Source organism: Mauremys mutica, chromosome 4 (assembly GCF_020497125.1).
Source record: "Mauremys mutica isolate MM-2020 ecotype Southern chromosome 4, ASM2049712v1, whole genome shotgun sequence".
Taxonomy (NCBI): Eukaryota; Metazoa; Chordata; order Testudines; family Geoemydidae; genus Mauremys; species Mauremys mutica.
The window spans coordinates 54,418,133-54,444,905 of NC_059075.1; the positions used below are offsets into that span (position 1 = coordinate 54,418,133).

The 26,773-nt window shown below is 36.7% G+C and overlaps 1 protein-coding gene across 8 annotated transcripts in view; it reads right to left on the reverse strand.

Annotated features, from left to right (window-relative positions):
- Positions 1–26,773, reverse strand: part of DPH6 (diphthamine biosynthesis 6) — a 403,785-nt gene that overhangs the window by 283,927 nt on the left and 93,085 nt on the right. For all 8 annotated transcript variants that reach the window (XM_045016405.1, XM_045016404.1, XM_045016406.1 and 5 more), the window contains exons 4-5: positions 11,394–11,467; positions 6,278–6,396 (exon numbers count right to left, since the gene is read on the reverse strand). In XM_045016405.1, the coding sequence (XP_044872340.1) occupies positions 6,278–6,396; positions 11,394–11,467 (193 nt within the window). The remainder of the gene's footprint in view (positions 1–6,277; positions 6,397–11,393; positions 11,468–26,773) is intronic.

The following is a 26,773-nucleotide window of genomic DNA, read 5'->3' on the forward strand; positions in this document are numbered from 1 at the left end:
AGTAAAATATTTACGAACAGACACTGTGTGACCAGGAGGTCTCTGGTTACCTGTCTCCAGAACACAGGTCAATACCTGTGTCTCTCTATTAACATAGACCAATAATTCCAAAAATAGGAACCAAAAGTCAGGCTACTAAATCTACATTTAAGCATCTAAAATAAGTGAGCTGAGCACACAGTCACTCTCACTGAGGCACAAATGGTCAATTACAAAACCCAAGGTGTGGAAGGAAATGAAATGAAATCTACAAACTTTTTGGTATAAGGTTTCTTGGCTACTCTCCTCCATTAACCCATCCACCCCCACATCTACAACTGCTACCTCAAGTGCCTCTCCTCCAACTTCATCCCAGATCCCGTCTAGTACTGTCTCTGCCCCCTTCAGTCCACTGAAACGTCTATCGCTAAGAGCATGAAGGCTAAATCCAGGACCTCGTTTCCTTCATACACTAACTTCTCTGCTGCTTTTGATTATCTCCATTATTCTCTCCTTGACAATCTTCGTTTACCTGAGCCTTTGTGACTCCAATGTCTCCTTTTCCATTTCAAATTTCTCTGATCATTATTTTTAGCATCTGTGTCAGTAGCTCCCTTTCTCATTCTCTGCTCCATACGTAGCCCCTTTCTCCCATGTCATCCTTTCCTTGGATGATCTCATCTGTTCATTTGGTTTCAACTACCATCTCTGTGGTGATGACTCAAAAATCTACCTTTCTATCCCTTGCCTGTCTCCTTCCATTCAACCTGCCTTTTGGACATCTCAGCCTCCCTCTCAGACATCTCATGTCACCCCCCTCTTTGAATCAAGTTTCTCCTTCCCGTCAAGGCCATTCACAGCTTGTCTCTCCCCACTTACCAACTCTTTTTCTCATCACATCATCATCCCTGAATACCTTGCTAGCTTTGACTGTGTTTTTGCCTCCTGCTCCCACAGCCACCTTTTCATTTTCCATGCTGAGCCCTATGTATGGAATGGGAATATCTGCAATAGGGCGAAATGGCTCCTGGTGCCTCAAGAGCCATGACCTCTCTGACAGTACAGGACAAACAAGTGACAGAGAGCTTTCTTTCTTTTTTGTTATTGTTAAATAATGTGAGTTGTATGGCTACCTGAATTCAGCACACAAATGCATTAAGGAAACATGTCTGAAGCAAAAAGGTCAAATACATTTACATTCCATAGGGTATGAGCAGATTATGGAAGCTTTGCTCAAAAATGTAATTACTATAGTATGTGCTGGTTAGGAAACGAACAAGGTTTATAAGGAGGAAAAAAAAAAGGAGTAACATGATAGCCATTCCTAAAGTGCATGCTAGGCATCCACTTGATTTACCAATTGTGTCAACAGTACAAAGAATACAATCATATCGAGTTACAAGCCTTCAGATTTGTGCGTAAGAAAATTATTTCAGCTAACTTTGTTGAAGAAGTGTCTTTTTAACAGATGTTTAAAAGCCATGTTTGAGAATGTCTTATCTTATTTCCAAGAGAATAGTTAATCATTAAAATCTTGTACTTGGTGATACAAAAGAAAATTATTTGCCATTTTATCTTCTATTTAAAATTAAGATAAATGAAAGCAGTATTTTTCCCATTAGTAAAAACAAACAATATTGAAAGTAAAGGCTGTAAATGTTGTCATAAACTCTATTAAAGCTCTGGTGACTACCTCAGAAAAAGTAATGGAAAAACAACTTAAAATAAGCTTAACTGGCTAAGAAAGAATATCCTGTTCTTTAGTTTTAACATAATGTGAAAAAGTGCTTGTATTTACAGTGGAGTCTGGAGGACTATGAAGGGATCTTATATTGATTTTTTTATCTGTTCCCTTTCTCCTCCTCTTTCCTTTTGTTTGTTAACACTCACTTGTCAAATCATGTCTTTAAATTGTCTGGGAAAATCAGACAGCAATTTTTTAGGGGAAGAGACTGTCTTCCACTATGTTCTGATAGCACTCAGCATGAAGCCCCGCCCCTCAATCCTGATTCAGGGAACAGATTTTCAAAACTACTCAGAAATGACAACTTGAGCACAATTTTTAAAAGAACCCCATTCCCATTTAACTGAATGAGGCAGATTTTCAAAAACAGTTCAACAGCCAGAAGCTCCCACTTATGTACCTAAATGGGAGCTATTGGGTGCTGAGGTCTTTCCTAAAGACTTTGGGTAAAAATCCTAGTTCCTCTGAAGTCAATGAGAGTTTTGCCATTGACTTCAATGGGGCCAGGATTGCCTTTCGTGCAATACTGCAATGAAAATAAATAATCAATATTCTCTGCTTCCATTATTCCCAAACAAATAAATAGAGTTACAATGTATTTTCTTTTATAAGGTCTAATAAAAGGGCTAGGATTTAGAAAGATTATTTACCATGGGAAGCTGAGAGACCTGCCTTCTTAGCTGAATGCTTCTATTATTTGACCTAACGATTACAATTTATTATTCAGAGGTTTAATCTTACAATGGATAATTATTATACTGTAAGAGAACAGGAAGGAACTGCAATGTATAAATTGACTGAAGTAATACATATTAATCTCATAAAAGCTAGAAATTTTGGCTTTGCAATTCTGATTTTGATGAAAATATTGAATAAGCCATTTTTTTCTTGAATCCTCAAGCAAACAATCTGTACTAGTCCTTAATAAAATGTACTGAAGATTAATAGACTTTCAGAAGATTATTGTTAAAATATTGGGAAAAGCTAACAGCTCTGAAGTTAAGTCAATTTAACTGTAAATAAGACATTAAAATAATTCAAATGATATAGACACAACTCAAATTTATCATTCCATTATTTAATATATCATTGTAGCTGGGGGTTCCAGATAACATTTGACTCGGGTCATATAAACTAGTCTACTGTAATCAGACTAAATATAAATGTTATCTTCATATTATCCTTGATGGTGAGAAATCATTATAGATCATACTGGGAGGTGGGGGGAATCCCCGAAGATGTACTCTCCCTACTGCTCTGGAGTGGAAGTAAACTACCACAGGTACATCTAATATGCTGCCCAATGTGCCGGCATAACTAATTTAGTTTAGGATCTGTTGCAGATGGGATCTTAAGTTAACTTGAGAAATCATATTATATGCACAGACAGGGAATCATTTAGGTACAGATTCTGACAGTTACTCAAGCTGAATAGTACTTTAACCCACAAATGACCTAACTGAAGTCTAGTGTGAGTGAGGAGATCAAAATCAGGCCTTTCATGATTATGCTGACCCTTTATTATGCTCTGTTTCATCTGCTTTCTTTGGACAATTGGACAATTGATATAGCAGGATCTTGTGGTAAAGGAACCTATATGATAAAGGCAGCTATTACCAGCTATTTTTCTGCTAATACTGGCTAACCTGTATCATTTAAATTTGCTAAAGTGGAAATACTTTAGGGAAAAACTCATCACAGTTACTGTTTTATAGGCAGCTCTGGGCACCACAAATTGGGTGCTGGAGATAAATTTGTTTAAACAATTTTCTGCTGTTCCTAGTCAAATCTGCTCAGAGTTATTGGGTGTTTATCTCCTATTATTGGCACCTCGGAAACATACTCACTTTAAGTTTTGGCCTTGGGACAAACTGAAACTGACTAACATATAACAGAAGGGACATGAAAATACATTATGTAGGGTGCTGGTAACAGTGTTCCTGTTGCACATGAGTGAAAGTACTTCATCTCCCATCATTTGGAGCAGCACACTATTCCAAGATGGAAAACTCTTGCTGCTGACAAGGCTAACTATTTGTAAAGGTGGATTTAAGGAAATGTACTAAATTAATGCTCATTTACTTGTATAATTATGTGCTGTCTACATAAACCTATAAAAAGCCTTTTACCTTTCCAAAATTAGCACCAGGTTAATGGAAAACAGGACACGGGAGGGTGTGTGGGCATGCCAATGCTGATGAATGTCAAGCTCAAGTTACCTGACTTGCTTGTTGTTTTAACATCTGTACAGTATACCATCTAATGCATCACCTCTCAGACTTTTAAATCTGTTATTTTAAATGCATTCATAGCAATTTGGCTTAAAAGCGCCTTTGATTATTAAGCTAAAAGGCAAGTAGGTAACGTGTATCTTTAGCTTCTTTGCCACCTGATATGTTAAACAGCCTTCATACCTTAAACTTACTTTAATAAAGCATGCAATTATTAAAGCATTGCAGAATGGCCCCAAAGCACAAAGGCTCCATTAAATTTGCTTATATCTAATTATGACTGCCTGAGGCAGGTGAGAAATTGAGTCTGATAAGATCTTTCTTTTTACCTTAACCAAAAAAAAAAAGCAGCAGTGATCTTCTATCTAATTACTATCTACAACTATTTACGGTATTTGCTCTTTAAATGAACACTCCACAAAACATTCTTTGTGCACTAACCAGTCAATTCTAACTTTTTAAAAGCATCTGAGATACAAAAGACAAGTTTATCTTGCTTCAGGGATGATACAGGTCACTAACGATGTCACCCCTGCAGTCATTTTCTGAATCACTTACCACTTTTTAAATAGATTTTGGTTTATAAACTAAATATTATTTTGGTTCTAAACAATGTGTAAGAAGTACTGAATTGTCATACAGTTTAAGAGAGCTGCTTATGAGCAAAGCAAATGAAACAAAGTTCAGTTGGTGACATACAATTACTTAGTTCTGAAAAAGCATATTAGTTAATCTTATTCTTTTGTCTCACACTAAGATAAGTGCTGTAAAAATATAAGCAACAACTCTTCTCTGTTTGCTGTACATGAGCTGGAAACTTTCTTTCTTTTAAATAAAAGATCTTGAGCTTTTTTTCTTTATTTAAAGACAGAGAGGAAGTGAGGCAGTTAATTCCTATATATTGTACCCAATCACCCCCACCAGAGGAGAAAATGCTATTAAAAATGGGAACATCTCATGTAAATTGAGAGTGAATGACAAAGTTTTGTGTTTCTAGTCATTTTAATAATGCTAGCAGCACTGAAAGATCGACTGAGAACAATGAAATGAGACCATTCTAGTAAGTGCTGTAAAACTAAAGTGTTCTGACAAGGGAAACCCAGCTGAAAGGACTTCAACAAAGAAAATAAATAAATAAAAAAGATTTTAAAAAAAAGTGATAGTAGTTTCAAGCCAGGCTATGAATAAACAACTAAAGTTACTCTACATAACTCTTAAACAATATTACCCCACAATATTACCCCTTTGTTTTTAAAAAAAGGGTATTTAAAGAAGTAGAAAAAGGCATTAGACACAATGTGGAAGTGTCACATATATGCTAAACGTAAGACCTGTCACACACCAAGGTTATACAACACAATTTATCAGATATATATTTTTATCCACCTATGTAGAACTGACTCTTTTCGATTATACTAGCCATTCTTTGGTCTAATGATCCACAAAACCCTAGTGACCCCAAAAGAAAAAGGGGGGTTTGTCACTTTTATTCTTAAACCCTAATCTGATACTTTTACATTAAAAACTGCTTTGAGTCCTGTAATTTGGAAATGATGTAGTGTGCCATTAATAAGGTTCTCATCTGCTTCTGTATGGTTACAGAACACGTGCCACTCAATAAAGCTTTCTTTAATAGTCCACTAGGGTACATCTTTTGTCTTTGCAAACATTCAGATCATCTTTTGTAATGGCTTGCTTCAATATAAAAGTCACGCTCTAAACCATTGCCAATGAAAGTCAAAGGATATGTTGATTCTGAACTCTGATTTACTCAAACAACTAAACTATAACTGTCATTCTTTCAAAAATATCAGTAACACCCCACCTACTGTGTGCTATCAGCTTCACAAATTTAAAGACTGCTGTTATACAAGTTCTTTAAGTCCCAATATAAATGTTGGATATTAATTTGTTAATTCTTTGTTACATCTTTCTGTGATATTTTATAATTCTGAACCCATCTCTAGCCATCAATTTGTATTCCCTATGAATGACAGTACTGTGGACCATTGCATTATATATGTATGTATACTGGGAGGGGGAAATAACTGAAGGAATTTAATGACTAAGCTACAAAAATCTATTGTGTATATTATGTATTATTTATAGGTTCCATTAATTGTTCAGACATATTGTCATATTCTGGCAACACTCATTTTAAAATCTATCCTCCTTCACCTCTTCATATTACTGTTTCTCACCTTAAATTACAAAACAGAGTTTTTGTTTTCTTTTTCCTTGCTATGCTTTTGCAGTTGCTCATTAATAAATTAAGTTTACCAAAGTGTTAACATACAGCATTGTTCATAATCTGGATACCTACCAAAAGCTGCTACTTTTATGATGATGGCTTGAATGTTAGATGATATCATTTCTTTGAGCAAAGCTTCCTGGTTTCGACGCCAAAGGTAAGCTAAAGGCTGCAGATTAAGCCTCTTACACCTTTTTGAAAGAAAAATAAAGACAGATCATTGGGTGAATTTCAATTATGATGCTCTTTTACATGGAAAAATGTGTTCAACAATAAACGTAACACATTTCTAGGGTGTCCTACTATTAAACATGTATGTTTTCTAAACTTTCAATATTTTATGATAATGAATGTATTAAAAACATGTTATCTTTTACAGAGTACAGTGTGTATGTGTACTGTATGAAAAAAGAAAACTAAACAACCTGATTCTGATTTTAATTGTACCTGTATAAATCACTGATGTTAATAATGTTACACTGGTAACATAAGTATAAACAAGGGCAAAATTAAGCCCCAAAACTTCATATACATAACCCCATATCAATCCAGAAGACGGTATATTTCTGTCCACAATATTAAGGACAACACTGCTTATCTGTGGAATGCACAGAGCAGATCGCCACTGCATATTCTGAATTCGTTATACATTGGGATCAACTGGATTGCCACATACAGAATGAGTACAGAATCTGTACTAGAGATACAAAATGCCAATCCAAGGAGACTAGTTTCACCTGCTGTACTTACACTACTTTGATATATGCTCTTTAAATTGCGTTTGTATTTATCACATTAGACGATCACTAATTCACACTTCTGACAGGGAGAGACCCATTGCAAATTAGTAAATTTTGTGAATTAGTGAGAAAGTGGATAAAAACAAAAATAAAGCAAGGAGACTTTGTCCATTATGGCCCAAACCTGGCAAACACAAACAAGTGGATAACCTTACTCACATGAGCAGTCCTACTCAAATTACATACAAAATAGACTTATTTTGTCAATTATCATTGTTTCAATTATTTAACACATGATCGCGTATCAGAAGAATTAACATTATTTTTAAATGTGTGGCTAGAATTGAGGACCTGAAGAAAAGCTCTTTATAGCTCAAAATTTTGTCTTTTTCAACAACAGAATTTGGTCCAATAAAATATAGCATCTTAGCCAACTTGTGTGCCTAGAGTTATGCACCTAAATATTTAGGCATCTAAATAAGTGGCCTGATTTTTAAGATGCTGAGCAACCAGCAGCAAAGTAAAAGGCAGCTGTTGAGTGCTTGGCAACTTTGAGAATCAGGTACCTAAATATGGATTTAGAATACTAAATTTAGGCACCCCATGTCGCATCCTCAAAATAATTCAGCATTTACCTAACTCTGCTAACACTGAAAGTAATAACTGACTTCAATGTAAAGGTCAACAATGAGCTCTCCTGAAAAAAACCCCACCCTCAGTTTTTAAAAACCTGGCCTAATTGTTCTATAGTTTCTTTTGCAATTACTATTACATATTTTCCGGGAAGTTGGGCTATTTTCTGCTAGATTAAGGTGTATAACTAGCAAGGTTCTATTCCTTTTCTCTGTAATTTTCAGCAACCTGCATATAAACTATTGGTGAGGGCAAAACGAATGAAACAGCCTCTAAAGTGTTCATATACAGAGCAGTCATTTTTGGTTGGTTGTTGCTTTGGAATGGATTTGAAATTCTTTAATTATTTTGGCCTGAATAGGTTCTCTCTTTTTTTAAAATAGTTAAACACCATTAATAAACACCAACATTTAGAGGCCCAAAGTTAAGTTAATAAATGCATATTCTTCCCCTCCTATAAGTGCCTAAATATGGAGTTAGAACCCATTCTGAAAATCTAGGCCTCAATGCAAAGTAAGTTGCTCAAATGCTTTCACTGGATTTTCCAAAACATGGAATAGGTAAAATGAAACAGTCATTCTACTGATATGCCTAACTATAAAGGGTGAAAATGTAAAATAAAGGAACAAACATCCTTATGAATCTACACCATGTGAAAGTTTCAAACTATAATCTACTCAAAAATATTTATTGTACAAAATATTTTCTACAAGATGAACTCTGATTGCCCCAAACTGATTCTCACTTTAGAAGATAATCTTCACTCCTAATTTTTTTGGGGTGTTCCTTGATTATTAAGGACAATAACACTCGGTTTAAATTATTTAAAACTTTTAGAGCAATATTATTGGCATATGTATGCATATGGTATTGCAGTTTGTTTAGAGGGGTTAGCAAGCAATTATTTAATGATCTAATTTAACTGACACAGATAAAGAGTGGGGTATAGGATTTTCAATTTTAAAATGTTGTGGGCTTCACAAATAGGTTATTATATTATGTACTGGACAGATAAGGATTCTGATATTCCCAGATTGAATGTGGAGTCAGAATTCTATACAGTTTTTCTTAGAATTTCTTTAGCTTTTAAAATTTCCTTAAATTATCTTATGACGGGAAAATACTCCTTAGTTTGTATAAGTCAAGCATTCACACTGAGTACTTATGCATAGACTTAGGTATCCTAAACTCCCAGTTCCTCCTTCAAGATGAAGGAAAATTGGATGATCTTCATGAAGTCTGTATTATTAATAAATAGTGATTTTTATAGGAATGTAACGCAGTTCTTATTTTTCTCAGATTTGCAAAAAGAAAGGTCTCCTTAGAACTTTTTTAAACCATCCTACTAGTGAGTTAGTCATGAAACCACTAGAATTGTATTTATTTAAATTCATAAAAATAAAAAGAGGCCCCTAGCCAAGGCTCTAGGCATTCTTGCCATAAATTACAAAAACTTAAACAACCTGAGGAACACAGAATTAACTTTACCACCCACATATCTGATTCCCCTGAAAAGTCTACCTCTGCAGAAGCTCATACAAATAGATGTGCCTTGCAGCATGCCCCAAAGGCCAACATATCCAGCATATTTCAGACTAGGCTGAGAGCCCTGCATGGGGAAGGCCCTCTTACCAACCAACTCTTTTTAAAATTAAGGGAGATTTGAGTACTTTCACTGAGTGCCTCAGCAACTGTGGTAGTATGGTCTGAGAAGAGGTGGACTCTCAGGCAGAAAATTACCACATCATTTAGGGCTTAATAAATCAAAACTAACACCTTAAATTCAACATGGAACCCACTATATAGCCATGCACATTATGCAGCACTGGTGACACATGCTGCCACCTCAGAGCACTGCCTAATAGATGCATTCTGCACTAGTTTAAATTTATGGTTTGACCTAAATGATTTTTCATTAGCCTAAATTTACCCAGGGAAGAGCTAGCATTTGATTTCTCTGCAGCCATGGAGGCAGACATTTTGACCTAAATCCTACCCGTCACTTCACCTGAAACTCTGAGCCTCATGGTAAGGTTTACACTTTTCTCCTTCCAAAGCTCCAAGAGTTGTATTTGCAAATAGACTTTCTAAAAGCCCAACCAAAAGTCTTGCGCATGTTGCTAGGGTGTATATATTTGCCAGTGTATCTTTATACATTCAATCTTTGCTGAAACTCTCTGAAGAGGGAGTATGGTACACCCACATTAAAAGAATCTTCCCACTACAAATGAGAAATGCAAGTTGCTGCTTAATGATTTTTTTTAAATTATTATTAAACAAACCTTCTGTGACAGACTTTGCTAAGTTTTGGCTTGGTTTCAAGAGGAAGTAATGGGAGTACAGCCAATATCAGGTGTCTCATCTATTTTATTAATTGAAAAAGCTATGGTGCTTTTTCTATTAACTCCTGATCATATTTCAGGAGATTCAGCTGGTTTGGAGGAAAGTATGATGAATCAGTGGATGAGTTTTGTATGTTTTACAGTATATCTTTGTTTTTAGATTCTTGTGGGTCAAAGTTATATTTATTATGGTTCTGGTCATTTTTATTTCCTGTCCTTAATGGAAATTTTAGTTGAAAAATGTCAACTGGTGACCACCAGATTATTTTGGTCAATTCTAGATTTTGGAATTGAGCAGTGAATCCTCCAGCTGAAACTGAGAAAAGTCAGTGGAAGTAAATGGCCTAATACCTCTCCCATTATATCAATGCCAAAACTGTCAATAATGTCAATGGATCCAGGATTAGACAGAAAGAAGCCTGTAGAATAGAGGTGGGCAAACTACAGCCCGTGGGACTGTCCTACCCAGCCACCGAGCTCGTGGCTTGGGGCTCACCCCTGGCCCCTCCCCTGCTGTTCCCTCTCCCCTGCAGCCTCAGCTCACTCACTCCGCGGCCAGCGCAATGCTCTGGGTGGCGGGACTGTGAGCTCCTGGGGCAGCGCAGCTGCAGAGCCCGGCTTGACCCAGTCTCTGTGCTGCACGGTGGCAGCAGCAGCATGGCCCGGATCCAGCCGGGAAGCGCGACTGTAGAAACTCCTGCCACCGGTGCTCCAGGCAGCACGGTAAGGGGGCACAGAGCAGGGGGGGTTGGATAGAGGGCAGGGGAGTTGGGGGGGGTCAGGGGGCAGGGGTGTGGACACGGGTGGGGATGGTCAGGGGGAACAGGAGGTTGAATTGGGGCAAGGGTCCCGGGGGGCAGTCAGGAAGGGGGAGGTTGGATAGGGTAGCAGGGGGCAGTCTGGGGCAAGGGTTCCGGGGCCAGTCAGGGAACAGGGAGAAGGGGTAGCTGAATGGGGCAGGGGTCTCGGGGGGGGGGCATCAGGAATGAGAGGAGGGGTTGGATGGGGCAGCAGGGATCCGGGGGTGATCAGGGGACAGGGAGCGGGGGGGGTGGATGGGGCAGGTGTCCTGGGGGGGCCATGAGGGAACGGGGGGGGTTGGATGGGGCAGGAGTCCTGGGGGGTGGGGGGGCAGATAGTAGATAGGGGCCGGGCCATGACCCCCTCCCCTAACCAGCCCTCCATACAATTTATGAAACCCGATTCGGCCCTCAGGCTAAAAAGTTTGCCCACCCGTGCTGTAGAATCCATCAAATCCATCTACTATAATTTCACTACTGGTATATATGGAAGATATACATACAAAGAAAAAAGCACAGTGCTTTCCGTTAGTTTTACGAATCAGGTATCTTAGAAAATGGAATAAAAGCACCTGTTTCTGTTCTATACTACAGACTTTTTGTTGGTTTTGTTCACATCACTGACAAAAAATATCTTTTTTCAAGTTTATAAGTAATTTCTCAATTTCCTTACACGTCTTCCACTCGAACTCGTTGATAGTCAGAAAGAATGGCTCCTACAGAGACACCTTCAACTCCTTCCTTGTCCTTTGGGGGGGGGAAAAAGGAATAGTAGTGTTACAGATACGTTAATGCACATACTCATCGGCAGTCTGGAGATTCAGAAATACACAGTACTTCACTTTGAAAACCAACCAGAAAGAATGGATCCTTTTCTCAGTACCTAGTATTTAAGAAAAAAAAAATGAGTGGTCTGCAAGGCCAATCTGCTCCGTGGATACTACTCCAACCTCAGAGGGAGCAGTACTCTGCTACCTTAGTACCACTACTCTACAAAGGAAACGTCCAGTGTATCTGCAAAGCATCAGACCCTACCCTGCTCCCTGTTCCTAAAATCCCTACCACCATTCAGTGTAGCTGCTCTGGTTCCTTTATGCCTGGTACCCTCCATTCCAACAGGAGAAAGACAGGATTTGCCATTTTGCCCCTGAGAGCACAAATGAAGGCTTATTATGTTCCTCCCTCCTACAATCTATGCTGGGATGTTTTGCACCACAGAGAAAGTCTCTGAGGATTCCTAATGATTTTTCTCTCCTTTAAATTCTTTGCTCTTCTCCCATACAAGGTCCTATGCCACAACAATGAACCCGGGAAAAACTATACAGCCAGTTACTACTTTTCCTTAAAACAGGTCTCTGTCACCCTAAGGAAAATCATTCCATCAACAAACAAATCTTTTCAAAATACAGTGGTCACCATTAAACAGTATTTTGCCAACGTTTATGACAGAGTGGAGTGTGAGATTATGATGTTTTTCCCATACACAGAACAGTAGATATCTGTGGTAACTGTGAGAAACTGTTGACTTTGATAGCTTCTGTTATAAAACAGATTTTCTGGGTTGTTTTCCCATATGATCATTGTTTCTGTTTTTAATTACTTAAGCTGATATTCTTTTTTTTTGAAAATATAGTAGAAACATTACATTTTAAAATGAATGTACTTTTTAAATGATTCATGGGAAGCATCTGTTTTTTCTTTTTTTATCTTGAGTTCAAATCAGAACCAATTTACTGGAACAGAAGTATCATTCTTTTTCCTAAATTTTCACCCAATAAAACTCATTTGAGCTGAATTAGTTTTCCTGCCATGGCTGATCATGGTTTTAAGGTGTAATTTCTCCTCTGAGGTTGCTCTGTCTTGTACAAATCCTGTGAAGTTTGCAGCAAGACTTTCTCACAAAACTTTCATCTATATACCTATCCATCTATTTCATCTATATACCTATATGTATCTCAGAATGAAATTGGTCTTTTTTGTCATGACATTCAATTGAAAACTCATAGTCAGTTCCTTATCAGTATTACCCCCCAAGTCACTTGCTTCATAACTATTTTTAGATAACAATTCCCTGTTTTATCCCTGTGCTGCATTATCCTTTCCTTAGTGTATTATTTTATATTTCTTTACATTAATTCTCATCTCATACCAGTCCAACCAAATTCCCAAGTTGTTCATATCCAACTGTATTTTTGATTGAAAATCTTCTCTATTTGTCATAACTCCTAGCTGTATCATCTGCAAATTTGATCACTGTTGAATTTACATTCTCCTTCAGGTCATTAATGAATGTTGAATAATACTGATCTCAATACCAAGCTCTATATGGGATTTCACTTGATGTCTCTGCACATTCTGAAGTAATGCTATTGATAATAAGTTATGATATCTTATCTGTCAGCAGTTCATTATCCACTGATAATATTATCCAGACAATACTCCTCCTGCTTCTCTTTGAGATTTCTGTACAATACTAAGTGAAAGGACGTTTAAAAATACAGATAAATTACATCCATTGCACTTCTCTTGCCCACCCAGTCTGTTATTATATTTAAAAAGAAAAAGGAAAAGAGTAATCAAGCTACGATCAAACTAAGCAGAATTGTCTCTGAATAGAATTCTTTTCAAACTTTTCCATGGAGCCTTGTTGGGTCTATTTAACGTGTATACTATACATTTGAAAGCTTTTCTCAAGTATTTCTTTGTTCTGCTTGTCTTTGATATGTGAGATACTTGTACTGCTCTTAGTAATACTAGTAGCACTTATCTATAGGGTTGCCAGGCGTCCAGTTTTGGACCAGAATGCCCAGTCAAAAAGGAACCCTGGCGGATCCAGTCAGCACTGCTGACCGGGCCGTAAAAAGTACGGTCGGCGGCGCAGCGGGAGCTGGGGCTAGGGCTAAGGCAAACTCCCTGCCCTAGCGCTGTGTGGCTCCCAGAAGCAGCCGCCAGTTCCCTGCAGCCCCTAGGCACATGTGCACCCAGGGAGGCTCCATGTGCTGCCTCCACCCCGAGAGCCAGCCCCGCAGCTCCCATTGGCAGAAACCATGACCATTGGCTGGGAACTGCAGTAAGCACCGCTGGGACACTGCACCCCCTCCTCCACCCCAAGCCCCTGCCGCATTTACAACCAGATTTTCTGTTTATGCATGTGCCATTATTTTATGAAAATCATTCTATGTTGTGAAGTGAGAGTTTTCCATTTTCATTAATATTCTTAAAGTTTTCCGTGACCATTTCTAAGAGTACCATGTTTTTAACTGAAAACAGAAACTCCAAAAATAAAAATATTTACAACAAACTAAGGCTTTACAATCACATTTTAGGCATTAGGTCTAGAAAGCAAAGAAAATATCAGTGTTGTGTATAAAAAGCATGACTTCTGTTAATTATTATCACTATGAATGAATGACACACTAATCACCCTCATTCTAATTACTGTGTATTTCTACTTCTGACCCAGCCACTGGGATGTATTTAGACCTGACTTGCTCTCTACAATATGGCAAAACTGCACAACAACATGCTATTGACTTTATATTCTGGCTGAATTTACTCTTGGTTCATCACTGTTTTGTTTCGCCTTTATCAGTTTTTCTGTAATTATATAGTGCCAATGAAGGCATAAAATATAAGCAAGTACACTGTAGAAACAAATATTCATCCAGAACTTGAGATTTTCAGGTATAGAACCTTTACAATTCTCCTGTATCATCTCACATCAGGAGATTTATTCTCAACTGTCTTCCAAAACATTTAATACAATCCCAATAATGAACGTTTTATTTCCATGTTTGCCAATCTCCAACATATTGTTCTGTATGAAAGTACACAGTAGCATATATTTCCCTTAATCCAATACAGCAGACTACTAGTAATGGAGACATTTAAGAAGTTACTAGTGCAGGGATCGGCAACTTTTCAGAAGTGCTGTGCCGAGTCTTCATTTATTCACTCTAATTTAAGGTTTCATGTGCCAGTAATACATTTTAACATTTTTAGAAGGTCTCTTTCTATAAGTCTATAATATATAACTAAACTATTGTTGTATGTAAAGTAAATAAGGTTTTTAAAATGTTTAAAGAAGCTTCATTTAAAATTAAATTAAAATGCAGAGCCCCACCCGACTGGTGGCCAGGACCCGGGCAGTGTGAGTGCTGCTGAAAATCAGCTCGTGTGCCGCCTTTGGCACGCGTGCCATAGGTTGCCTACCCCTGTACTAGTGTCTTATAGAATAACAGAATACATTCTGGATTATTGATAACAGACATTTCAAGGTAAGCACATTTTTGTACCATTAGTAGAAGTAGTACAGTATTATCATAGCATCTAGGAGTCCTAGTCATGGACCAGGACTCCCTTGTGCTAGGCACTGTACAAACACAGAACCAAAAGATGGACCCTACCCCAAAGATCTTACTAGAAAAGACAAGAGATGGAGACAGATAAACTGGGAAGTACAAAGAAACAATAAGGCAACCAGTGACAACTCTGAAAAGTGCCAGCTCACCAGGATTAAGAAAGAGAAAACTAGAGGAAACTTAACAGGAGCCAAAACTATTTATCTGCTAAAAAAGGGCAGCTGAAAAAGTGGCTGCTTTAGGGCTGGAGCTGTTTGTCTCTGCCATAGTAAAAGGGCCAGTTCCATAAAAGCATGAGAAAGGAGAAAAAGTTACCATACAATGATAACCCTACACTACGAAGACCCACTAGGATGCAGACAACCAACAAGAAAATAGCTGTTGTACATGAACACTACACCATACATCCCAATTGAGAAACTGTGAAAGGTAGGCTGATAGACTATTATGTCAGACACTGCCACAAGTTAACATGCACACATATGTTAGACACATGGGAATTTTATAATATAGTGTTAGCATATAAAGATACATACTCACAGCCACTTTAACAGTGTGAGGAATGATAAGGCTGTCAGAAAACGTGCTGTAAATAAACTGGGAGTATACGATCTGCTTAGTCAGCCATGGGACTGAAAATAATAAGATTATCAATATAAGAGATCAAGAAAAGTTGACTAAACTTTAAAGTTCAGATATTAGAAAAATTACTACAATTGCATCTTTTCCCTCAACAAATTGAATCCCTATGTGCGTTCAAAGTCATATCTGCTCACTATAGTGATCCCTGAAAAGCAACTTAGCTAAGAGAAAGTGAACTGATCTCATGTAACATAAACAGAATTGTTAACTATGTTAAAGGCAAGGCTGTTGCATAAATGTGAATGAGGGAAAATTTGGGGCCATAAAAGCTTTTACTAGTGATGATGTATGAACCCGAAAAAGAAGAGATTTACTTTCAGATCTCAGATTTGTAGTTATATAAATCCCAAGATCTTTTTACTTGTAAGCAGAGCAAATTAAAAATATTAATTTAAGCCCCACAGTGTCATATGTACCTGGTCAATTGTCAGAGAACATCACTTTAAGAGTCTCTAAGAAGCAAGGTGGATTTGATTTAATCATGGATTTCTACATAAAAGTGCATTCTTGTTGGCTGTTATAACCTTAATACATTTTCTTCACAACTCAGAGATAGATGTAGGTTTCATTTTTAGAAGGTACACACCATACATTTTTAAAGTGATTTATTTTGAAAACTTTCAGATTAGTTTTACAGCTATAGCAGAAAATGAATGACTGTTTGGTTATTTCATTTATCAAAGGTAATTGAAGCAGATATTTATGAAGTCATTGGGAGATGAACTATCATTAATAATTGGAGGATTTTCTTGCCATGCTGTATTAGGAGGAGAAAATCACCAGATAGACATTTAAATTGTTTTATTTAACTAAAACAACAAAGTTATGTATTCTGGATTTTTTTTCTTCAACAGCAAACATATAATATTTTAACAAAACAAGCATATAAATTTCTGAATTTAGCAGAAATTTAGCATCCGAAGAAGTGAGCTGTAGCTCACGAAAGCTCATGCTAAAATAAATTTGTTAGTATTTAAGGTGCCACAAGTACTCCTGTTCTTTTTGCGGATACAGACTAACACGGCTGCTACTCTGAAACCTGAATTTAGCTAAACATTCAAGTTGGGTTTTTTTTTTCAAATCAGGTTTGTTTTTGTTAAAATTGTTTTTAACTAAAAGAGTTCAATGACATATTTAAAAAAAAACAGAACAAAAATTAAATCAACTATGTCAGCCAGGTCAACGTGAGAAACTTAAAAAATCGGCTTCTGCAGCTAACTCAGTCGTCTTCGACTTCATTTTCATGTTTATTCAAAATCTGGAAAAGAAAAACAAGCTTTCCTGCTTTTTCAGGTCCCAGACGATTTCTCAATTTGGAATGAATTAGTCCAAAGGAAGAAAATAGTCTTTCTACACTGGCAGAAGAAGCTACTGCTGTTTAAAGTGAGATCATCACATCAACAGTCTCTGAATCCAATTGCTTAAGTGTCTTCCACCAGTTCACTGGTGTGACTTTCTTTAAAACATCATCAGCAAACATATATTTCTTGAATGGTTCTTATTCCCAAACTGGGTCTCTTTTACGGCCTGCTGCCATTATTGGTTTTCCCTTCTAGTGAAAGAATGGTGTGGTAGATCTCAAATCAATGAAGGCTACACTCAGAAAGACCTCAAGACTTCTGGAATATGCTGCTCAAACAGTTTCACTTTTGTTTCTACTCCCTTCTCACATTCATCTCCAGACTTCTTCTCCTTGCCCAGATCTATTCTGCCCCAACAATCTTCTATTCATTGAACTTTTTGAAACTCTCCACTTTTAGAGAGAGGTAAGGGATTGACTCTGTGTACACAAATTTGCGGAGGGACAATAGGGTTGAGGTCTGTTATTTCTCACCTCTATATATTATTTATTTATTTTAAAACATTTTAGCTGTTAACAAGCACAAATCCACAGTTTGAGAACTGCAAAACTAAGCATCTCTGATGGTATCTCTTAGACTGAGCACTGAGTCCCATTGGATAATAGAGAGATTAACCTAAATAATCTATACAGAAGCTCATGGAACCCCATACAATTGGGTCCCTAATCCATGAACTATTGGAACTCATTTACAAAACTTTTCTTAAACATTACATGAATATATTGTCTCATACTATAGAATTTTAATTTAGAATCCCTATTCCATGATGAGATATCTTTGAGTTATAATGTATCTTACTTAAAACTGTCTGAATTTTTAATTTTTTTTTTAAATTGTTGATTTTTATCCACCCTGCTAAGAAGATACAAAATGTCAGAAGCATAGACAGACATTCTAAACTGCACAAACTCTAGCATAGTAACTTTTTACATCACGCGTGTTTAATTGTAAATTTAAGGAACTGTAGTTGACTGAAATTCCTTTCTCTTCTACATCCAAATGGAATCTTTTCAGTAATGTGAGCAGATATGGCTTTGAATACACACACAGAGAGAAGAAATTATAACCTGGCCAGTTCTCAAGAAACAAACGACTTTGGCTACCAGCACCTTCTCAACAAGTCTGCCTCCAGTACAGACGCTGAAGTCAAAACTAAGACCACTAAACCTCTGCCAACATCTCTTTCACAATTATATCGGTACACAATACACGAGGGTGTTGGAAGAGTTTATGAATAATTTCCTTATTGCTACAGACAGGTGACAAACATCAATGCCCTTTTGTCAGCAGTCTGCAACACAGACACTCAGAATGCACTGCTGATTCACATAAAAGTCATAGTAGAAGAGGCAGTCCAACTAAGTTGGCTTCACTCACTTTTCTGGAACAGATCCCAGAGTCATGATAGGCAGCCCCAAAAGTCTCGATCCCTCCCACTTCCTCTCTCTTTTAGCACCTATGCTATGTGAGGCTGCTTGGGGAAATCATGAGATACGGTGGACTCCAATGCCACCTAACCTTATGATTCTCTCCTAGCACATGTCACCAGCATAGTTATCTAGATGGCCTATTGTTTAAGAGAAATAAACACCTGGGTGAAGGCAGTAAGATGCTGCAGTAGGCCCCCAAATCCTCTGAGGTAAGAGTGAAATGAAGCATGGAAAATGCTTTGAAGAACTGGCTAGATCACTAACCTCAGTGAGGGTATCAGCCCTCCAATCATCACTATTAGGCTACGTACTGGGGATCAATTTATCGCATCTTGTCCGAATTGACGCCTGTACTCCACCTCGGCAGGAGGAGTAAGCGGAGTCGACAGGGGAGCCGCAGCGGTCGACTCGCTGCCATGAGGACGGCCAGGTAAGTCAAACTAACATACTTCGAATTCAGCTACATGAATAGTGTAGCTGAAGTTGTGTATCTTAGTTTGAACCCCCCTGCTAATGTAGCCCAGGGATTAGAATCTTACTGGATTCATCCCTTCCTCTGGAAACATTAGCAAGTGGAGGAAAGAAAGAATGTCTTCTCCACCTGCAAGAGACTATGCCCATTCTTCTCATAAAAGGCCTTGCCATTTGATCCTCTTCACAGACTTCAGATTAAGCAACTACAACCCACTACTGGTGGCTGAAAGTGAAGGCCACATAAACACTCCTGTTTGTACAGATTCAGCAAGCCTTCTCCAAAACCAAGCAAGCTTATGTGCGTATCACACTGCTGGTAATACACATAATAGTGGCTGCTCATTCAATTCCAGATCCAATTCAAAGTCCTTTAATTGGCCACAACTCCCTTTTGACTGCTGGGGGCAGAGGTCCCTAAGATATGGAACTTATTGATAGAGAAGAGATTGAATGTGGCCATTATCAGATCAGAATGCAATGGACATGCTAAAAATAAGTGACTTACACATATTGTATTCCCAATCGATCAGTATGAAGTAGGCAGGAAATTAAACTTCATTATGAATCAAATTTTCTGCTGGCCTAACTGCACAGTAGTCAATGAAATTTGGCTCCATTTTTTTGGTTAACTTTTACAACTGCCCATGCATGTGTAATTTAAGTCACTCAGATTTTCTTCAGTTTCACAGCATCCCCAAAATGTTCCTTCCCAGGAGCTGCAGGTGCATCTTGTAGGGGAAATCTAGCTGTGAAGCTGCCAATGTGAGAGGAGATTAACACCTTAAACAAATATGCTGATAACTAATGACACTTGGTGGGTAATCTGACTTTATCTACAGTCCCGTCTGCATGACTTACTCATAAAGGACCAAGGTCCTGATCCTAACTGGTGTGGAGCATCCACTGAAGTAAAAAGGAACTGCAGATGCCCAGCATTACTCAGAATCAACTCCTACAATCATTTCTCCTGTTATGAATATTCTTACATCACTGTGAGAGTTTATTACATTAATTTGCTATTTTTGTTTTATGTGTTGTGCAAATGCAGAATCTACTTTTGTCATTTGTTGTTGACTAGTCAATTAGAATTTAGATTAAGTTCCATCTTGCATCCTTCCCAATGATAAAATATACTGAAGAGCAATAATTTTATCCAGTAGGCAATTTTACAGCACCAGTCATCTTTCCTCAACAAACTGTAATTAAATATGGATATTATTAATGGTATAATTTTTCTTACTAATATGGAACACAGAAGACGTACAGAAAATGTAATAAATATTAACAATTCCATGTCTTTTGTGTACCTACTTTTTCTTATCTTATAGTAAAGAACAGATGAAGTATGAGGGCTATATTTAAATTAAAAAAAACCCCAAAGTTCAAAAGAAAATTAAAATTGGTTCTAGTTATAATTTAAATACTGACTACTGCTTGGATCTGCAATGCTATTCCATATTCACCTAGCAGCACTGAAACTGAAGCTAAATCAAAACTTAAAGACATGATAGGAATCAGAAAAAGAACCACACTACTTCTTCGCGTATGTGCAACATGCTTCAGGTGGCATGTGACCAGAATGTATCACCAAATTCGGTCTGCTGATTGGATCATTAGCTTCGCCAGCTTGGGCAGGGTACTGACAGGGAGTGCGACGTGAACACTGATCCATGCCCCCAGAACCACACTCAGGAGTCTGATCTTCCATTCAAATACACAATAACATCACTATTCAAGACAAGGTCTATCTATCTAACTGGTTGGTTTGCAAATTATTCTATCTAATTGGTTGGCCCATAGAACACTGGCTGGTCACAGGGTTCTGACTTCTCTCCTTGTTTCCAGCTGTCTCTATAGACCTCTGGGCTCTTCACTGTAAAGACCTATCAGTGGGAAAGGAATATCCATGGGAAAAAGAAATGATGCAACTAGTAACTATATCCAGGGTAGCAGAGAGACAAGAGGGAAAGGTGACTGAGCAGCATGTTAAGGGGAACCAAATAACAGGTAAGTACATGCAGAGGAAGACAAGGACCTAGCAACAGGAAGACAGGAGAAATGAAGAAAAGAAGAACATGCTGCAGTGAAAAGCGAAAATCGAAAATATTAGTAGTTTCTTTCAAAAAGGACAAACATATATCACATTAAAGACAGCTAAAAATTAAAACTGTTTCCTAACATTACTTTTCTATGGAAGCCATTACTGTAACTACCATAGAGATGTTCTGCATCCCTGCAAATATGAATAGCAGAAAAAATGATCTACCCCTATGTTCCTCACTATGAAATACTTTGAGAATAACTGGATGTACATACTTTGCAGGCAACCAACACTGTAGTTTCTAGGCACTGAACTAAAACAGAAGTCAATTCATTCAATATGGTTCATTTTTGGTGTGTAATGGATCACATCTAAGAGGAGGATTGGGCCCTAAATGTAATCACCTAAAAAGACCAAGTTGTGATGATATAAAACAACAAAGTTTCAACTTCAAATAAAAGTAGTAGAGTTCATCCCATCCCTGTTTGTTTGTTTTTCAAACATGATTTTGATTGAATGAATTTCAAATGTGTATTAAAGCAGATCTGCTCACAGGCTGAGAGAGCATGAATGAAGAAACACACAGATGTTTCAATTACTTAGCAGAACAGTAAAATTTTCCTCATAAATGATTAGTTGAAGATGTCTAATAATATAGATTTACATTCTGAAAATTAAAGCAAAGTCTAACCAGACCTTTACTTTTAAGGATTCCAGTAGTACACTAATTAATTGACTCTTAAAGAGTATTCTGTGCATTAGTGGGTTTGCAAGTTAGATGTAGAATCCAGTATTTTACATGTTTTGAAGAATATAAATGTATATGAACACTAGAATGCATAGCTTTATCACAGCCAACTAAAGGCTTGATCCTGCAACACGCTGATCTCTCTGCCTCGTTTAATCAAAGCACTGAGGCACTTGCTAATTTTAAGCATTGAAGTAGTCCTTTTGACTTCACTTAAATTTTGATGGATCAAGACCAGAGTGCTGAGCACCTTGCAAGATTGTGCCCTAAGTTAAAAAACTATTCTGTCACACCATAAACAACACCATCTTTAATTTACACATCGCATGCCCATCACCAGTCTTCTAGATACTTCAGATCCAACTCAGATCAGATATCATTACTTTTACCACATTAGAAGGCATTTCAGTATTTTTGGTTAGTGTTGAATTCTTCTGTAGCACCACTGTTAATTGATATTATGCAGTAAATAATGCAAAATTCTCTTTCACTCCCTAGGAAATTATGATGATCACCATCCCTGCCTGATCTAATGAAGAGCCAGCTTATAAATGATCATCATGTCTGTAACAAGCATAACAAGCTACTGGTAACACAACCAGAAACTGAAACATTGTCCTCAGTTGTAGTGTTATACTGCATCCATTGCTAGCAGGCTGAGTTACAAAATTAGTCCTACATATAAATTTTAAGTCTCAATATCAGGTGTTTCAAAAGAACAGGTGGAAAGTAAATTATTTGACATTCACAGATTTATAGATTCCAAGGCCAGAAGGGACTGTTTTGATCATCTACTGTGACCGCTGGTACAAATAGGCCATAAAACTTCCCCAAAATAATTCCTAGAGCATACTTCTTAGAAAAACATCTAATCTTGATTTTAAAATGGTCAGTGACGGAGTATCCACCATGACCATTGGTAAACTGTTAGATGACACCATGCTTTACAGATAAAAAATGTATGTTGTATATATTTATTAACAAGGGGAGTGTTTGTTTGAAAGAAGTCTTTACCACAGTGAAATAAAAAAGCTTGTTAATTTCCTTCTTTTCAGAAAAAAAAGTTTCTTCCTCTGAAGAATTGTTTTTCACTTAAGAGGCTTTTCAAAAAAGAGACTTCATAAAAATAACTTTTTGATCTGTCACCGATTGCAAAGACAAAATTGAACTTTTGGGAATACAATTTAGTCATGCATGTAATTTCTGTGGTCATTAGCAACACTGGATTTCCTTTCTTAAATCTTTGAATTTATCCTTTGGCAAATACCAATCAGGCCCAAACTGGTAGAAGCGAATTCTTAGAACATTATGTCATATGGAAAGTAAATAGATGATTAAAGCTTTAAACTACTGAGGTTTAAGGAGCTAGACTCAAAAATTTTACTTTTATTTATTTGAAAGAGGTTTCTCAAGGGATTTTTTTTTAATGTTTTACTGAGTATCGGCAATATAAAACATTTTAAAAACTCACAAAGGCTGACACCCAGAGCTGTCTGATTAAGTAGAGAGCTTGACACTGTCTCAGCACTGTGACTGATTAAATCATTATGATAATCATTTATGTGTTGTTTTACAGTACCAAAAGAAAAACAGTGTGTGTAAATACTTTATCTTATGCAGTGACTAAATTACAATGAACTTCTATAGAGACACAACATGGGTGTGGTAATATCTTTTATTGGACCAACTGCTGTTGGTCAGAGACAAGCTTTTGAACCTATATCAGTTGTGAATTTCTATAGTTACTCTAAATCTGCATATTTTTCAGTTTGAAGATTTTATCTGTTTTACAACACAAAGTCACAACCAATACAATATGAAATACAACAGGGATCTGAAGCCCTTTGTTACACTTTTTCAAGATTTTTTTTTTCTTTGCTAATAAGGTAAAGTGACATTTTCAGGGCTTTTACAGAAAAAATCAAAGAATTATGTAACTAACTAGTATTATCTTTATCTACAGAAATAAATAGTGTTCAAAAGTGTTCAGCTATAGCAGCTGCCTTGACAGCAGTATCCAGAAGTGTTTCCAATATGCATTTTCCCATCTCCCATGGAAAATTCCCATTTAATTTTCCATATTTTAAATCCATATCCTTGACACAGGATGCACGCTCGCATATTTAGGAAAACAGAGATTAATAATAATTAAGACCATTTAAGCACTCTGGGATTAATATTATACTAATATTTTTTCCTTAACTCTTCAGTTCTATGTTTCCAGGGGAATAGCTGCACTGCCAACTACATTTAATTAAAAAAAAAAAATGACATCACCTTGCATGGTATATATGAATACAGGGCATTAACAATGTTGTCTCAAAAACAAACTTATTTCCATACCTATACATATCATCCATCACACAGCTCTCCACACTCCTTCATACTACTTACTCATTCCCCTTCCTTACCAAAACAAATAATATATAGGTCATGTATGATGAACTGAGGGATCAGTATTTGCTGCAGTGGTATGTGTGATACTAAATTCTTTCCTTACTGATAACCTTTATAGGTTTGTTTCTATATATATAAATGCAGATGATATTTTATTATGTATGCAAACGTATAATACATTTTTTAATATTGCTGATTTCTCACTCAGCATAATTGCACCATTCCACCACAGTTACAATCAGCAGAGGTGCTCAAACTGAAGACACACTCAATTTAAAAGAGAAGTTGCTAGTAAAAGAATAGTCTCCATAAGAAGCCTTCAACTTTAGTCTCTACTCTCATACATACACCCTACACCCCTTGGACTAAAATGGCTTAGGTGTATGAACCTTTAGGGTACATTTCAAGACCCATTTATTCAGAGTTTTGAGAAATCTAATCCTGTGCTCCCAACCACTGTATAGTACTTTTTTCTCTTTCTGAATAACCCTTTTGTGAAAAGGAACAGTATGTTTCATCATGTATTGTTATGAAACTCCTGTAATAACTAAGCACAACGCTCTTAAACATGTCAGTTATCTCTGTCCTGAAAGTGATAACAAAAGAGCAGGACAGCTACACGTCAGTCATTAGATGAAAATAAAAGCCATATTAGACCCAATCTAAATGGTAGTAGAGAGTATATACAGATTATACTATTTCCTAGAATATTTTCCTTTGATAAACACAATAAATATTTAATGACATTTATTTAAACATTACTATTTGAATGGGCAGCCCTTAATGTGACATTTTGTAGCTGGAGTGAGTGGTCATCTCAAGGTTAGGCTTCAGGCATTTTCTGGAAGCTTACTCTGCCAATATTCATGATTTATTCATTCTGCAGCTAAAGAGAGAATGTCAACTTCTACAGTTATCCATGTGGTATCTTCCAAGAGCATTAAAACAAATCACGGTTAGGTTTTTAGTGTCTGTTAGGCCAAGTAAAGTCACTGTTACAACACAATGCTAATAAAGACCTCAGTTCAGAAAAAAAAAACCCACTTGTTTATGCTTTCTTGAACTGGCATGTGCTTCAGTGCTTTCCGGACTCAAGGCTTAAGTGCTCTAAATTTACACAACTTTGTTTTTTTTTTTTTTTTTTTAAAGGGGGATGAGGGGAATACAGGGATAAAAGTAAACTATGTTTTGTGTTAGCTTTCATAAACTGATCTACATTTGGTCTTAATTTGCCCTCCTACTTAGTTTACCTCAATCTTGTAGAAAACTTAGCATATGCTTAACTTTAAGCACAGGCAAAGTTCCACCCACTAGTCAAAGGGCTCTGCTGGACTGAGTCCCTGGCATCAAGAGTAATTTAGCAGCCAAGGAAGCAAACCTGGGAAAGATTTGAAAAAAGTGTTTTAAATTTTCTGTTTACATAATAAAGTAACAAGGAATAGAAAGAAATATACAAAACAACAAGAGGAAAGTTTTGATTTTTTTATTTTAGTTTTTCTAGAAGATGGTTAAAATTCCAACTGTTTTCCCATCCCAAGATAATTTTTTGAGTTTTAAAAACATTTCCCATTCCTTTTTGGGATGAACCAGAGACTTTTCTAAATTGTTTGCAAAAAAGCAGAGAAAGAGAGCGCAAAATTCCATTCTGGACTGGAGAAACCTTCCACACAAAAGATTTGTCAAGCCTGACATTTTCACACAAAAAGTTTCAATTTCAACAAATAAGCATTTTCCAGTGAAAAAAACATACTGTTGAAAAGTTCCAAACCAGCTCTACTCATGACCTATTTTGCCAATACAGTGGTACACTAATGTTCTGTTATTGTAATAATTCTGTTTCCTCTTTAGAAAATTTGCACAGTGCGCAAAACACTTATTCCCACTGTGATATACCACTTCATAACATACTTATCTCCAGAGTAGACAGTACACCCAGAAAGGCAGATATACTTATGTATCTAGGATGCTAATTAATGTACTTAATTTTTTTACTAAAATGTTTAAAAAGTATTTTTCCTCATTAAAGTTATCAATGTCTGACAGTTTTTAAACATCACACACATCACTGGTCTTAAAAAAAATCTATTAATCAAACGATGTAAAAAGCTCAGCAGTGGCTTTACTTTAGCTGTACACAAAGCTAAGTATTATTAGCTTTATTTTTCACTGTACGTGAAATGAGTATATTATGATTAGATTTCCCATTATAACCATTAATATATTCCAAAAGCTTTTAATTCATGAACAAAGGATAATCCCCCTAAAGACTTAGTGCTAGATTAACATGTGGATCTCAACAATTACAGTTTTTACTAAGGTGTACAAATCATTTTTCAAGTTGCATAGATTTTAAATTATATTATTTTAAAATAGTTTAATAAATATTAATTCAAAGGTATTGTGATCCATGCATCATAAATCAATTTTAACTCTAAAATAGCTTCTGGTAGAAAGTACTATAAAAATTATTAAACAATTGCTCTAAAGGCCTCAAATCATAAATGTCAAGACTATTCTTTATCCAGTTGTTAAAGTAGTTATATCACACATACACATGTAATGCTGACACATTTCAATTTATATTTTACATTTTGTACAT